Source organism: Alosa sapidissima, chromosome 2 (genome assembly GCF_018492685.1).
Source record: "Alosa sapidissima isolate fAloSap1 chromosome 2, fAloSap1.pri, whole genome shotgun sequence".
In the NCBI taxonomy this organism is placed as follows: domain Eukaryota; kingdom Metazoa; phylum Chordata; class Actinopteri; order Clupeiformes; family Clupeidae; genus Alosa; species Alosa sapidissima.
The window spans coordinates 35,025,413-35,040,907 of record NC_055958.1 but is presented as its reverse complement, the minus strand read 5'-3'; the positions used below and the strand labels follow the sequence as shown (position 1 = coordinate 35,040,907).

Sequence of the window (15,495 nt, the reverse complement as noted above, 5' to 3'; positions counted from 1 at the left end):
TATGAAAGTTACCACAAGCATTGGTTTCGTTGTGGTGGCCTGCAGAATGACCACAACCAAATACAAGCATTTAAACACAGAAATACCCTTGCCCCATGTAAATCAGAACACCAGAGCATATGGTTATCGTACAGTGATATTGTATAGTTATGGTATCGTATAGTTTATATTGGATAAATATGCATTTCAGAATAAAAGGAGGAGGCACGATAAGCTAACTTAAATGACCACACAACACAACATTGGAAAAAGAGTTGAAGGAAAATTAAGAATGTAAAATAATAGGTTCATAGGTTCAGGCAAAGATGGCTTCTCCCGGACCCAGAGTATGCATGGCTACTTTTGCGCAGGCGCGCTGAGACCTCTCCGTGGACAGTGTTTGCAGGTGGCTCGACGAGGATGAGATGAGGCGAAACAAAAGAGTAAAGAAAAGTACAGAAAGAACTGGAAGCATGTTGTAGGGGGGATAGATGAGACGATAGGAAAGTGAAGAAATTAAAGTGAAGTAAAAGAAATCGAAGCCCCGAACTACGGGAAAAGTTGGATTTTAATGGAGGAAAACTCCTCCCCTAACAAATCACTGGCTACTTAAAGTCCATAAGTCACAGACATCTCTATAAAAAGGGTGCCTCCCCCACAGTGTTCAGAGTCAAGTCCAGTCATGTTACAGTGTTGGATACAATGAAGTCAAATCCAAGACATTTTACAGAGTGCTGGTTACAATGGAAGGAAAAGAAAATATAAAAATAAACAAAAACTAGATATAATTGCACACATCTTGTATTCAATCTACACACAGGATACATCATGAATTCAGGTCTAAGTCTTATAAAGGTGGTTACTGTTTCTCATTTAAGTAAGTTTTCATTACAGTTCAAAAATGGCATTGGCATAGGTTACACTCAATGCCTCAATATGAAATCCTTGAATCATTCAATCATCATTCAGTTCAAGTACAGGTCCACAGTTTTGCTCCACACATGACTCCCCCTTCTGGACTGTCGGCCTAGGTGCTACAAACTGATACGAAACAGCCTAAAAAGTGGTGACAAGCTGAGACAAATAGCGAAATCATAAGAGAATCAAACAGGTTTCTGTGCTCAATCATGACAGTGAATAAAAAGAAAATATGTTTTACGCCATATGTTGAAAAATAGGTCAAACAACTATGGGATTATGTATCTTTTTGGAAGAAATCTTACTGCGCAAGATATCAGTCACCTTGCAATTACCTGCTTTATGTAGTTCCCTGTTTGAACTTTTGGACTCTGTGGACATCAAGTTTTTATCTTACAAGACTGCTTTCCTGCTAGCTTTAGCTTCAGCAAAGCGTGTCTCGGATATTCATGTTCTTTCGGTGCACCCCTTCTGTACTCAGTTTGCACTTGATGGCACTAAGGTTTGTTTATACCCTAACGCTAAGATTTTGTCTAGGTCATATCAGTCTATAGCGATTTAACTATTTGCCTTTTCACCTACTCTGTTTGCCTCTGAGGAACAAGAAAGACTGTGGCCCCTTCAGTGGCTTCTTCAGTCCTTTCTTCTGCAGCCAGGCATTGAGGTGGCCTTAGGCCTAGGCTGTGCAGGGTGTGTATATAGGTCCCATAGTATCTGTGTTGTACAGAGTGAATCGACCGAAAGGGAACGTTAAGTTATGCATATACTGTTCCTTGAGGGAGAGGAACGAGGTACAACACTAGGTTTCCCCGCTCAGCTTCAGTTGCTTGCTGAAGAGCGCTAGGTTGAACTGGGTAGCGACGGTGGTGACTTGGGTTATATACTGTGAGGGCTGGGCCTCCCACGTCACCACGCGTCTTGCCTTTCAGGCGTGAATAGAGGTGTCTTCAGCCAGACAATGCGAGGGTGTGATATCCCGTAGTATCTGTGTTGTAGCTCGTTCCTCTCCCTCAGGGAACAGTAGTTATATGCATAAGTTAACGTTTTGACACGCCTATTTAGTAGTGTTAATTTTGTCCCCTATTTTTAATTTAGTCTTAGTCTTAGTCTTGTGACGAAATGTCCTTTATGTTTAGTCTTTGTCATATTTAGTCATTCAAATATCATTTTTGTTAGTCAAGTTTTAGTCAACTAAAAGTCTCGTCATTTTAGTCTAGTTTTAGTCAAAAGAAAACTAAAGCTATCTTAGTCAAAACATTTTAGTCTTTTTTTATAACAAATTATTTCTGATTACCATTTCAGTCAAATAGTGTTTCACACATCTCAATTTTCGAACAATATTGTGTGTCCACAGGGCTACTCGACTGTTATAATTACTCATTCTGATTTTTTTGTCAGTCAGTACATGCACAGGTAAGTCGAGCTACAGTTGTAGCTCGGCTGGGATTTAGCCATAGACAGTAAAATATTTGACTGGACCACTGTCATGATCTTCATAGACCAGTGTTTCACAAAGTATGGTCCGTGACCACTGGTGGTCCGCAAGCTATCCCAAGTGGTCCACGAGCAGACGTGGTAAAATATAATATAGATGAGTTGTTTGCAATATTGAACCAACTTGTATGTAAATTCAAACTGTTCTACAACACTGTCTATGTCAGATATGCCAGTTTAAATCATATGAATCCTCTGACACAATTAAACAAAGTGCAGAGACAATAAGCAAGGTGGTTCAGTGAGTATTGTGTAGGCTAATATACTGCTAGGTCTATTTATTTGTTTTAGCTAGGTGGTCCGTGCGTTTCTTTTTTATTGATTAGTTAAGTGGTCCTTCATCTGAAAAAGTTTGAGAAACACTGTCTTGGACCCAAGTATGAATGTTTTACTCCGCCACGCTAGATGGCGATATGCGCCCAAACGCAACACAAACTCTCAATCTTAGCTAACTTGCTAGCGAACTTTCCATATTAGCTTACTTGCTAGCAAACTTTGCATCATCAGTGTAACTAGTTAAAAAGTTGACATTACTTGCTGAAAATATTCGTATGGACATTTCGGGGGGATGTTAATTTGTATATGTATGAGAGAAGCTTCAACTTCTGGGTATGTAGCATTGTGGCATAAAGCCTAACTCTGGCAGAAATCTCCGGTGTTCTTGTTCCATGTAGTTTCCTGCTGCAGCCACAGGGTTGCAGCAACAGCACGTAGACTAGCCTACAGGAAAGCTGCTGCGCATGAACCATGAACTCATTCGGAATATTTTGAAAAGGTAACAGCTATTCTGTCTTTTCATTTTGTAGACGAAAATGGAAGAGAAATTTTATCTTAGTTTTTATTTCATGCAAAACATTTTAGTCTCGTCTTTTTTTCGTCAACAATAATGCATCTTAAGATAGTCTTAGTCAGTGTGTCAGGACATTAGTGCAGTCTTGTCATCGTCTCGTCTTATTCATGGAAAAAAAGGTTGTTGACGAACATTTTTCCTCTCGTCTCGTCTGACGAAATTAACACTACTATTTAGGAGTCCGGAACTAGTGCCATCATCTTGGTAACTAGACATTCTTTGAAGACATCTTAGGTTTTTGATGTGCAACGGCGACCGTAGTTCTAATACATACTATAAACGGGGCAGCACTTGAGAGGTCGGTTGCAATATAACACCTAACCACTAGATGGGAGAAAGTTTCACACAACGGGGCTTTAACTTTTGTTGGTCTTTCTAAATGTCTAACTTTCACTTTCACGTCAATCACTTAAACTTTCCTACCTGCTAGATTAGGCTATTAAAGCCTACATGCCCAAGTAGTTCCAGTATATTATGAAAAGGAGTAGAATACTTCTCTACATCATCTCTCTGCTAGTTGACATCTTCCTATCATGTATTATTTCATGACTGCTAAACTTTTGATTGCTTTTAATGTCGTCATCATTTGACTCCATTCAACTGTGCTTGTGATTGAATCATGCTCCGTTGTGATCAGTGCAGATTGCGGTATAAGGGGGAGAAAGGCGCCAATTACCCGATTAGCTACAGTTATGATAAATAGCAGGTAAAATGAAGAAGCACAGTGTGCACTTTCTGCAGTGGTGCTGATAATGCTGCGTTTGCAAATGTACATAAATCAGGCCTTCCAATATTTGGTCAAGCTGCTTTTGCACAAATTACTTCATCAATATGGCGTGGTATGGAGGCAATCAGCCTGTGACACTGCTGAGGTGTTATGGAAGCCCAGGTTGCTTTGATAGGGTCGTTAAGGTCATCTGCATTGTACTTTTGTATCACGAGTCAGGCCCGCACAGGGATTTGAACCCGGGTCTCCGGAGTGAAAGGTGGAGATGAATCCCCTGTACCACCCTCAGATATGAATGAACCAAAATGCAGAGGAGTCAGATTCAGAGTTCTCTTTACTGAGTCACAAAAACAGGCAGGCAAACAGAAGTTCTTGCAGATTGTTGCAAAGTATCACAGGTATAGGCAATGACCATCAAGTCGAAAAAAGGCAAAAAATCCAAAAACAGAGGGCAGTAGACAAATTCCATTCAAACAGGCCAGCCAAAAATTCGATGAGCCGAGAAAATCAGGCAATTTCCGAAAATTACAAAAAAAGGTGCAAATGAGGACATCTAGTGGCCAAAAGCAGTAACTGCAACTGAAAAGTCCCTGGGATCTATATAAGTATAGTATATATACTGTTTTGATCCCGTGAGGGAAATTTGGTCTTTGCATTTAACCCAATCCGTGAATTAGTGAAACACAGCACACAGTGAGGTGAAGCACACACTAATCCCAGCGCAGTGAGCTGCCTGCAACCACAGCGGCGCTCGGGGAGCAGTGAGGGGTTAGGTGTCTTGCTCAAGGGCACTTCAGGTGTGGCCCACTGGTCGGGGCTCGAACCGGCAACCCTCCGGTTACAAGTCCAGAGTGCTAACCAGTGGGCCACGGCTGCCCACTGGACCTGACACTTTTGATAATACTTTAGGTCAGACAAGTTGTCTGACTAATCAAGCACTGTGATACCATGTTACTAGCAGTTACTAGCCATTTTGGCACTGTGGGCAGGTGCTGAGTCCTGCTAGAAAAGGAAATCATCATCTTTATAAAGCTTGTCAGCAGATGGAAGCATAAAGCTCTAAAACCGCCTGGTAGAAGGCTGTATTGACTCTGGACTTGATAAAACACAGTGGACTAACACCAGCAGATGACATGGCACCCCAAATCATCACTGACTGTGGAAACATCAAACTGGACTTCAAGCATTCTGTGCCTCTCCACTCTTCCTCCAGACTCTTAGGACCTTGATTGGATCCTGATATCCAAATGAAATGCAAAATTAGTTTTTATGTGAAAGGAGAAGTTTCACTGAGCAACGTTCCAGTTCTGTCTCTTTAGCCTAGGCCTGATTCAGGAGTGGCTTGACATTAGGAATGTGACAATTGTAGCCCATTTCCTGGACACATATGTGGTGGCTCTTGATGCAGACTCCAGCCTCAGTCCACTCATTGTGAAGTTCCCTCAAGTTCTTGAATCGGCTTTGTATGACGATTCTCTAAAGGCTGAAAGATGTGGTGTATGCAAGTGGCAGTGGCTATAGTGTGTCAGTCTCAATCTATCAAAGATATTTCTGCCTGGCTCCATGTGTAGGGCCCAAAAACAAAAATAGTAAAAGCAGGTACAACTCCACACCTTATACAGCTGCTCCATGACAAAAAAGGCTACCCAGGTTTTCAATGACCCATCCCCTCCATCCAGCTGTTAGTCTGCAGGAGACTGATGGTCCCAATGACCAGGAAGAAGGGGTACAAAAAATAATTTGTGCCCTCTGCTGTGACCATCCTGAACCGGGGCAACATAAAATAACCTATGGTTAAAAATGTGTCAGTAATGTAACTTTCCTCTCCACTCACACACCTCCAGCCAGGGTGATGATGAGAATGATGGGAACTGTAGTAGTATCTATTTATGCTTTTTAATCCATTTATTTTTTGTATTGTCTGTGTGCTGTGTTGAGTGCCAAAGATGAATTTCCACTGTATGTAAATTCATTGGACAATAAAGTTTTATCTATCTATCTATCTTTATACACTATATTGCCAAAAATATTGGGTCACCTGCATTGACTCGCATATTAACTTAAGTGACATCCCATTCTTAATCCATAGGGTTTAATATGACGTCGGCCCACCCTTTGCAGCTACTATAGCAGCTTCAACTCTTCTGGGAAGGCATTCCACAAGGCGTGTGTTTATGGGAATTTTTGACTATTCTTCCAGAAGCGCATTTGTGAGGTCACACACTGATGTTGGACGAGAAGGCCTGGCTCTCAGTCTTCGCTTCGGCCAGGCCAGTCAAGTTCATCCACACCAAAAAAAGACCACACCAATAGAATTGGAGCTGCTATAGCTGCAAAGGGTGAACCAACGACATATTCATTACTATGGATTAAGAATGGGATGTCACTTAAGTTGATATGCAAGTCAATGCAGGTGACCCAATACTACATAATGTATGACACAATGACGCAATACAATATAGTGTATGTATACTCTCTGCCCTGGATGGTAAAATACTGAGTAAATGTGTAATGCTTGTTGCTGTTGTATTTATTCTCTCTGCCCTTACAGTATTTCCATTAAGACCCAGTCAAATAGACATGTGGACAGTCTTTGTTCAAGACTCACTGTGGAAAAAGATGAGAAGGAATTCAAGTAAGATTTACAAACAACATACAAGTAATGGGCCCTATCGTGCACTGAAGCGTAATTGACTTTGTACACTGGCGCTTTTGTCTTTCCTGTTTTGCATTCAGCGCATTTTGGAATTTTTCCTCCACAGGCACATGTCGGCAAATTAGGGAATGCAATTGCGCCCATGGCGGCGGTTCAGCGAAAAGTGTTCCGGCGCAAACGTTCCCTGTTGATATTTTGCAGATTCAGAAAACGATTCCGCCACAGACCAGGGGGGTATTCCATCAACCTCGCTAAAGGCCAATCCTGGCTTATTTCGATAAGTCTCGCTAATTTTAGTGAGAATTTCATTCCATTAATGAGGTTAACGTGAATCCCAGCTTGGTAACTATGGGAATTTATGCCACAGAACTAACCTGCTCCGTAGCAGGTTAACTTTCAAGATTAATTAAGCTGTGTTGCAAAAAAAAACAATCGGAAAACGAGTCCAAAAAGATGGTTCCATCAACCTGTGCTTTCGTCACCTGTAGCCTACAACTTCAAAAATAGAAGTAGGCCTAGAAATGCTTTTTCCGACAGTGTCACCAAGCATGGATTTACACATTCACTAGCTCCAAAGAATTTATGAAGATTATGCGACTTAAAATGTTTTAACTTCACATGCGTGTGGTTCTAGAAATATTGCTGCTCTGCGTCATCTACGTTCGGTGGTGGTGTAATGTGCAGCGAGACGGCATACCAAAGCAATTACATTCTTGCGTGTTCACAGGTTTGCTTCCCAAACGAAATATTAAGGCAACATAGCTTATCACCTTGATAATGCCATTTTTAGTTAAACTCTTTAATGAAAGACATATGTCTACTGTTGATAAAGGGTCATGCACATTTGGTAGGCTGTTCAGTGACAGTATATTTGCCATATTATATCTGATGCAAGCCAAAGGATAATTCTGTAGCCTGTAGGCCTATAGGCAGCTAATAATTAAAACTGCTTCATGTGTTGACAATTGTTTATGAATGTCAAATCAACTGTGTGCTACACAGATTAAATACTAGGCATAAATGACCAATTGAAAGATAATTATATTTCAAACACTTTGGGACTTAGGGGAGACAATAGGCTATTATGTTGATCCTAATTTATTTTATGACCACCTACACCTAGACAATAATTTGGAGTGAACTCTTTTAATCTAAGAACGTAGGCTATAGATAGTTTTGAATATATGCCAAAGTTGTTTTTGAGTTTTGACTATTTATTCATTCACTCATTTTGTTCAAGCATAGACTGTATAGTCTATGTGTTCAAGAGTGAAGCCAATCAAACTCGCAATTGATTTCAAACCATTAGCATTGTTGTTTTAAATGTATGCTTTCATTATGCTCCAATTTCTGTAGGCAATCTATTTTTTTCTCCCCATGTTAAATTTGATGACTTTCGATGAAAATCCTGTAGATGGCACTTGCCAAATCGAACAGAAATCATCTAGTATTGTCATATTTATTTATTTATATAGCACACTTAAACGCAATGTCATTGACCCAAGGTGCTTAGAAATAAAATAAACAGTAATAAAAACAAAAATAATGACATAAATGACAAAAATAAAAATAAATAAATGAAAATGCAAAATAATAATAATAATAATAATAATAATAATAATAAACAGATTATGATTGTAGATAAAAATAAACATATGGTTACTGAAACTACTACTACTATAGGCCTAGAGAAAGATGTACAGTAAAGTTAGATGCCATAATATAATGCAGAAAATAAATAGAAAAAAGATTAAATAAATAAAAAATAAAATAAAAATATACAACCAAACAAGGGGAGAAATTAATGGACATTATAGGCCAAAGAAAACTACTGATGGTGGGACAGGACTTAATTTCCTAGATTAATTTCCTAGAGGAGATTATAGGGAGAGTCTAGGGGCAGCAACAGAAAAAGCCCTATCACCTTTAGTTTTTAGGGTTGCATTTGGCACTGATAGAAGAAGTTGTGAGGAAGACCTCAGTGGCCTAGAAGGACAGTAGGGACTTAAAAGGTCACAGATATACTGTGGTGCCATTCCATTTAGGGCTTTGAAAAAGTAAAACTTTAAAATGAATTCTGTAATTGACAGGTAACAAATGGAGTTGGGCCAGCACAGGACTTATGTGCATATGTTTCTTTGTTCCAGTAAGAAGCCTAGCTGCTGCATTTTGGACTAATTGAAGTCTAGCAAGGGTAGATTGGTTCAGAACTAAATACAGAGAGTTACAATAGTCCAGCCTAGATGTAACAAAAGCATGGATTACAATTTCTAAGTCAGTATATGAGAGCCTGGGCTTTAATTTAGCTATTTGTCTTAGTTGAAAAAAGCTTCCCTTAACCACACTACTGACTTGCTTATTGAAATTCAAAGAGGAATCTAGGAAAACACCTACATTTCTGACCTCACTGTGGCAATTTACAGCCAGTGGCCCAAGTGCATTTCTTATCTTAGGAACAGAGCTGAGTGGACCAAAAATAATTATCTCTGTTTTCTTTTCATTTAATTGTAAGAAATGTGCAGCCATCCAACTCTTTATGTCATTAAGGCAGTTAAACAGGCTTTCCAAGGTGCAGGAACTTTCGGCTGTTAATGGCAGATAAAATTGAGAGTCATCAGCATAGCAGTGATATTGAATGTTATGTTTGTTAAAGATGGAGCCAAGAGGCAGCATATATAGGGAGAATAGCAGAGGGCCTAAAATGGAACCCTGAGGGACACCACATTTGATAGGAGCAATGGACGAATAGCAATTACCTAATCTTACAGAGAATGTTCTATCATTCAGATATGATGTGAACCATTTCAACACCACCCCTTGCAGACCAACTTCAACCTCCAGACGTTTTAACAGGATGCTATGGTCAATGGTATCAAAAGCAGAACTAAGGTCAAGAAGTGCTAAGAGGGCACAAGAACCATTATCTACTGAGCAAAGAATATCATTTTGCACCTTAAGTAGAACAGATTCGGTGCTATGAAGTTTTCTAAAACCTGACTGAAATTTATCTAGGATGTTGAAAGCATTCAAATAAGAAGTGACCTGAGAGAGAACAACTTTTTCCAGGATCTTTGAAACAAAAGGTAATTTGGAAATAGGCCTATAGTTTTTCAGGTCACTGTAATCAAGACTGGGCTTCTTTAGTAGAGGTTGGACAATTGCATGCTTAAAACTAGAGGGGACCACTGCAGTAGATAGAGAGCTGTTGATAATGGCCAAAACAACAGGTTTAATTATTACAATTACAAATTATTGTCTTAATTTTACAACATATATTCTCTTTTCGTCAATCTACTGTTTTGGTCTACTGTTCTACCTTGTGCACGAGCAGAGATGCAGCTGACCTAAACCTCGTTTGAATAAACGAGGCCAAGATGCCGCTAACTTGAGTTAATGGAACGACTTCAGCTCCAAGTGAAAGTCTACGCTAGTTCAAGCCAGGCTATTTCTGTTATGCGCCGCCTTCATTAGCGAGGTTGATGGAATACCACCCAGGAAAATCCTGTGTCTGAAGTCAGTGGTGCAAATTCAGATGCTATTTTAAGGGCGCATGCATGGCCACAGGGGCGCCTGCAGGAATGAATGCTATGCACACCGATCTACAGACACCCCCGTGCACACACGGAAACATTCAAAGCCTTGATCATATTTGTCCATTTCCCGGTTGGTTTTGTTTGTGCATTGGTCACCTAAAAAGTAGCCTATATAGTACAATATCTACATGCAATATCTTTACAACAACAACGCCTAATTACGACCTATTCATTTGGACAACTTTATACAGCCCTATAAATGCTAAAGTTATCTTTAGGTTTGTTCCAATATATCATTGTGTATGGCTTTAAACATCGTGTGCGCTTTAACATCAGCCTAAGCATTATTCCAGCTGCGATAAGGTTTTGACAAGCACCACAATTTTGCCTACCTTGTTGTTGTCCCTCTGAAATAACTCCAAGCTTTGCTTTGTTCCCTCCATCCTTTCGTGGTTTTCAAAATACATTTTATATCCATAATGGCCTTGAAGTCTTGAGTTAGTAAATTAGCTTAAATCAGCTTATTATGCGCTGATAACCAGCAACCGTAAATAGTAAAAGAAAGCAGCAAGTAGCCTTGGCTACAATTTCTGAAGTTGCTGCATCTTTGCATTGTTATTCTCTCTCCTGGGGCCTATTGCACAAAAGCAGAATTAAGACATCCGGGATAAGTTACTGAGCTGCGCCAAAGTCCTTTTAGGCAAGTCCCTCCACTCTGCGGCCATATACCAACGTTTTATGGGCACTCATCGGGCACAGTCTTTGGGTCGAACTGCGCGTGCGCAAGGCTTCACGACACCAATCTTGCTCCAGCGGCAAGATCACAACACATGATTGGCATGATGTCTTCACAACACACCATATGATTGGCTCAATGTATTCACATGTCGACGTTTTGCAGAGGAAGGGGTGGGATATGTGTAGACAACGGCCATATTGGCGTGACAAACTAGCCCCATGCATTTCTATGGAGTATTTTTTGAGTGCTGTGTCTCCACATTAGAAAGTCTCTGGCTGCGCTCAATGAATCCAAAACACGAGTGTACAGGTTTAATTGGTTGCAAAAAGACCAAGCCCGGATGAGCAGACACGGATTCATCAAGCCAGGTGAAACCTATCCTGGATAAGTGCGCGCTCACGGCTCCCTCAAATAGACTCCGCCACCGATCACAGATTCACTGATTCACCATGGCAACTAGAGCGGCTTCATTGCTTCTTCTGTGTAAAGTAGGTAGCGATAGTCTTTTCACAACAGCAACACCTCTGTTTAGGAGAATATTGCAACTAGTGTCGCGACCACAATGCGCAAAATGGTTACGGCGCTCCTGTGACGTTACATTGTCGCATGACGGGTTGGGAATGGCGATATGTAAAAGTTAAATAATGATCACAAACGTTTAAATAATGACAGTGGGTCTAGTTATATGTGATAACAATGTGTAGTGGGCAGTGGAATAACTATTGGTTTGTGTTTGTGGTGACTGCTGACTGAGATAAGGGATGAGATTAAATAGATCCTGGAACTTAGCCTGGTCTGGAGCAGGCTAGCTCCACAGAATAAATCGCCATGGTGACATACCATAACATATCTTGCTGCCCCCTATCCCGCTTTTGTGCAACCGGATCACGGATGAATTGAGCCAGGATAACCAAGATATCCCGGCTTAATCCCTTATCCTAGTTTTGTGCAATAGGCCCCTGCTCAAACAAAAGTTGTGCATGCATTAAAGGTGCTCTAAGCGATGCTGGGTAATGTCACTTCTGTTGACTTTCAAACAAAACAGAGAGCTAGCTCGCTACTTCCTCCCCCTCCCTCCCGTGCTGCTGTCATGCAATTGAAACTCTCCTAAACGCGCATCTCTTCTGTGATTTGCTGAAACAGTTTGTTATGTTTTTATGAGCTAGGTTTGCCCAGGATTTTCTTGTTGCCGTTTTTGGAGCCTGGGCTGTCCACAGAGATCGCGTTTTTTTACAGTGTATTCAGGACACAGACAGCTAGCGGTTGGTTAGGTGATGTTTGCAGTGACATAAAATGTTTTAGCCTAAAAAACACATGGCATCGCTTTAAGTTGATAACATGTTTACAAACTCTACTTTACAGAAAATATTTTAAATAGCCTACTGTCATGCAGTTAATGAGATACTGTGCAGAGTTGGAAAGTTAGATCAACTTGGTATGAATACACACAGCGGAAATTATTTCTCGTTGTTGAGTTGCCTGATGGTAAGGTACGCTTGCTGTGAACCGCTCCTGGCTGCGCCTGGCAAATCCGCAATCATAATAGCAATAGAATGTGAGATGACGGTCTGATTGGTCTGACGGTCAGCTTTTAGCTGATCATATCACGGAAGTTGAGAATAAGTTCTAGCCTGGCTAACGTCATACCCTCATCTCAAATGAGACGGGGTCTGGGAACTAGGCATTTATTTTCTCGTATTTGAAACGTGGTTTACGAATGCCCAGAGCTGTTTATTGGGCACTACGAATGTCTATCAAATGTGTCTGTACGTAGCTCATAACGGCTTCGGTGTGTTGTCATCGTCTTGCTGCCCTCCCTCCGTTCTGTGATTGGTCCCCTAACCGAGGCGAAAATTTGCTCCATGGTATCCAGGCTGCCTAGCAGCGTGAATTAAATCGCGCGTGCAAGGCAGCATGAGGAAACCCTAACTCCACTGTATTTGTCATTGGTGATTTCAACCACACTGATCTGAGATCTGAACTTCCGAAATACCATCAGTTGGTGCACTGCGCCTCGAGGGAAGAACAGACTCTTGATCATTGCTATTCTACCATCAAAGAGGCATATCGTGCTTGTGCGCGCGCACCACTAGGCAATGGCGATCATGCTGTGATTAAACTCATCCCCACATACCGGTCTCAACTCAAAAAACAAAAACCGATCAAGAGGTCTGTACAGAAATGGTTCAATAAGTAAGCCATGGTTCAATAAGGAAGTAAGGCTACTGAGGAGAGAGAAGGAGGCGGCCCACAGGAGTGGAGACAAGGCTGCCTACACCAGGGCCACCAGAGCTCTGCCTTTAACACCATCATCCCTGACCTCCTCCACAGCAAACTGACCCATCTGAACATTCACCCCCTCCTCTGCTCATGGATTACAGACTTCCTCACCAACAGGACTCAGTATGTCAGGCTGGGCCCACATCTCTCACAGCCCCCCACAGTTAACACTGGTGCCCCCCAGGGCTGTGTGCTGTCCCCCCTGCTCTTCTCCCTGTACACCAATGACTGCACCTCTGGAGACCCTTCTGTCAAAACCATCAAATATACGGACAACACCACCATAATAGGCCTCATCTCCAACAAGTCAGCCTCCAACGGGTCAGCCTACCGCAGAGGGGTCAGTCTCCTGGAGTCCTGGTGTGCAGTCAGTAACCTGGAGCTTAACATCAACAAAACAGTGGAGATGATAGTGGACTTCCGCAAAAAGCCCCCGACTCATCCTCCTCTGGTCATTAACAACTCATCTGTTACTGTGGTAGAGGACTTTACATGTAAGTTCCTGGGCACAACCATCACCAACACACTCAAATGGGACAATAACATCTCCCAACTAGTGAAGAAAGGCCAGCAGCGCCTGTTTTTCCTCCGAAAAAATAAAAATATTTTTTTTACAATTCATTTTAACCACATTCTGCCTGTGAGCTAAACCATTTCACTTATCTTTAATGTCATTAGGCTACATTCTATTGGTGGTGTGGTCCTGTCTGTCCTTGTATTGTGTTTTTTTGTCTTTATTTTTGTCTTTCTGTTGCACTTTGTGTTGCCTGCATGGAGAAGACCAAATCAAATTCCTAGTATCTCTGTATACATGGCGAAATAAAGTTGAATTGAATTGAATTGAATTGAATTTATTGCACGTTATGCCCAAACCACACCCATGAGTAATTTCATCTACCATTTCATCTAAAAGAATGACACAGATGTAAGTTGCAACTTGTCTGATACAGTGCTTAAATACAGTAGTAGCACATCATCTATGATGTATCACTTGAAAACGCGACACCCGCAAGCTTCTTCGGGTAAGAAAGGTAGCCAAAGCCAACCTACCGTGTCATCTATGCTAGCAGGTAGGAAATGTGACAAACAGCGCTCAGAGACTAACACAAAAGATATGCGGAATGATTGAAAAAGACATGCTGCACCTTGACTTTGTAAGCGGTGAGGGCTTTCTAGAGCTTACACAATTAATTAAAGAAAAGAGTTGTTCTGTCCGCTATTAGATTAGACCTGCCTTGGCCGGTGCGTCAGTACGTATTCTGAAGGTGCCTGTTTTATCCATTAGTTTTATCGTGTTGCAGTCTATTAGGCAACATTCCGCATAAGATGGGCTTAGATTTGGAAATACATTACATCTACAAGTATCATCAATGGTAACAAATAAGGTGATGATGATCATCCTCTTTCTTTATTATTGTTAGCACTACCTCAAACTAAAGCTGTCATTTTCTTCAATAAGCCGCGGCAATGTTTCAAATGAGCTTCTAACGTTGGACAAATGTCTTTATTTTCAACGTGATCGCCTTGTACCCAAACCATTTCGAAACTAAGGAGCCATTTGTCCTCCAATTACATACAAGCTCCTTGGCGCCGCGTTTGCGGGACTCATGTTTCGCGCTATAGGGAATTTTAAAAAAAAGTGACGTAAGTGGAAGGGCGGCAATGCGACACAGTTGCGAAATTGCAGACACGGCTCAAAATGGCTGTTATTTCAAATAGCATAGCATATTTTAAACTAATCAGTTAACCGGTTTCAACCGGCTAATAAGGGTCGGTGGTCGGTCAAGAAAATGTTTAGTTTTCGCCATCCCTACTTCAGACCACCCCATTTTAGAATTGCGTCGGGCGCAACGCCCAAAATCCGCCCACAAAGCTACTTGCGTTTCAGATCGTTAAGATAGCGCCCAATGTATGTATGTGTATATTTGTGTACAACACATGAATCTGTGTAAATCAAAGCTTGGATTTGTGGATTTCAGGTTGTCAGTTATGGATGGACGAATGAGCTCAAGCCCTTACACAGCTCCTGCTCTGTCTGGCATTAATCTCCATTCAGACCCATTAGTGAACATGGACTGGCAACGCTTCTGTAGGACATTTTACACTCTCAGAAGTATAACAAAGAGGTATGAATAATACATGTATTGTGTGGGATCAGTGTTGAGATTGCATTGTGTACATGCTAAATGTAGATTGTGTACATGCTAAATGAGATTGCAAGTACATGCTAAATGTATTTTGAATATTATAAATTAGTCTACTGCGGTTTGAAGATGTGGCTTAAATCAGATATTGAGATTCAAACTAGTTACAACAAAA

At 41.1% G+C, this 15,495-nt stretch overlaps 1 protein-coding gene across 2 annotated transcripts in view; it reads left to right on the top strand.

Annotated features, from left to right (window-relative positions):
* LOC121692869 overlaps positions 1 to 15,495 on the top strand; it is a 67,209-nt gene that overhangs the window by 44,225 nt on the left and 7,489 nt on the right. For both annotated transcript variants that reach the window (XM_042071868.1, XM_042071859.1), the window contains exons 18-19: positions 6,520 to 6,603; positions 15,156 to 15,302. In XM_042071868.1, coding sequence (XP_041927802.1) covers positions 6,520 to 6,603; positions 15,156 to 15,302 — 231 coding nt within the window. The remainder of the gene's footprint in view (positions 1 to 6,519; positions 6,604 to 15,155; positions 15,303 to 15,495) is intronic.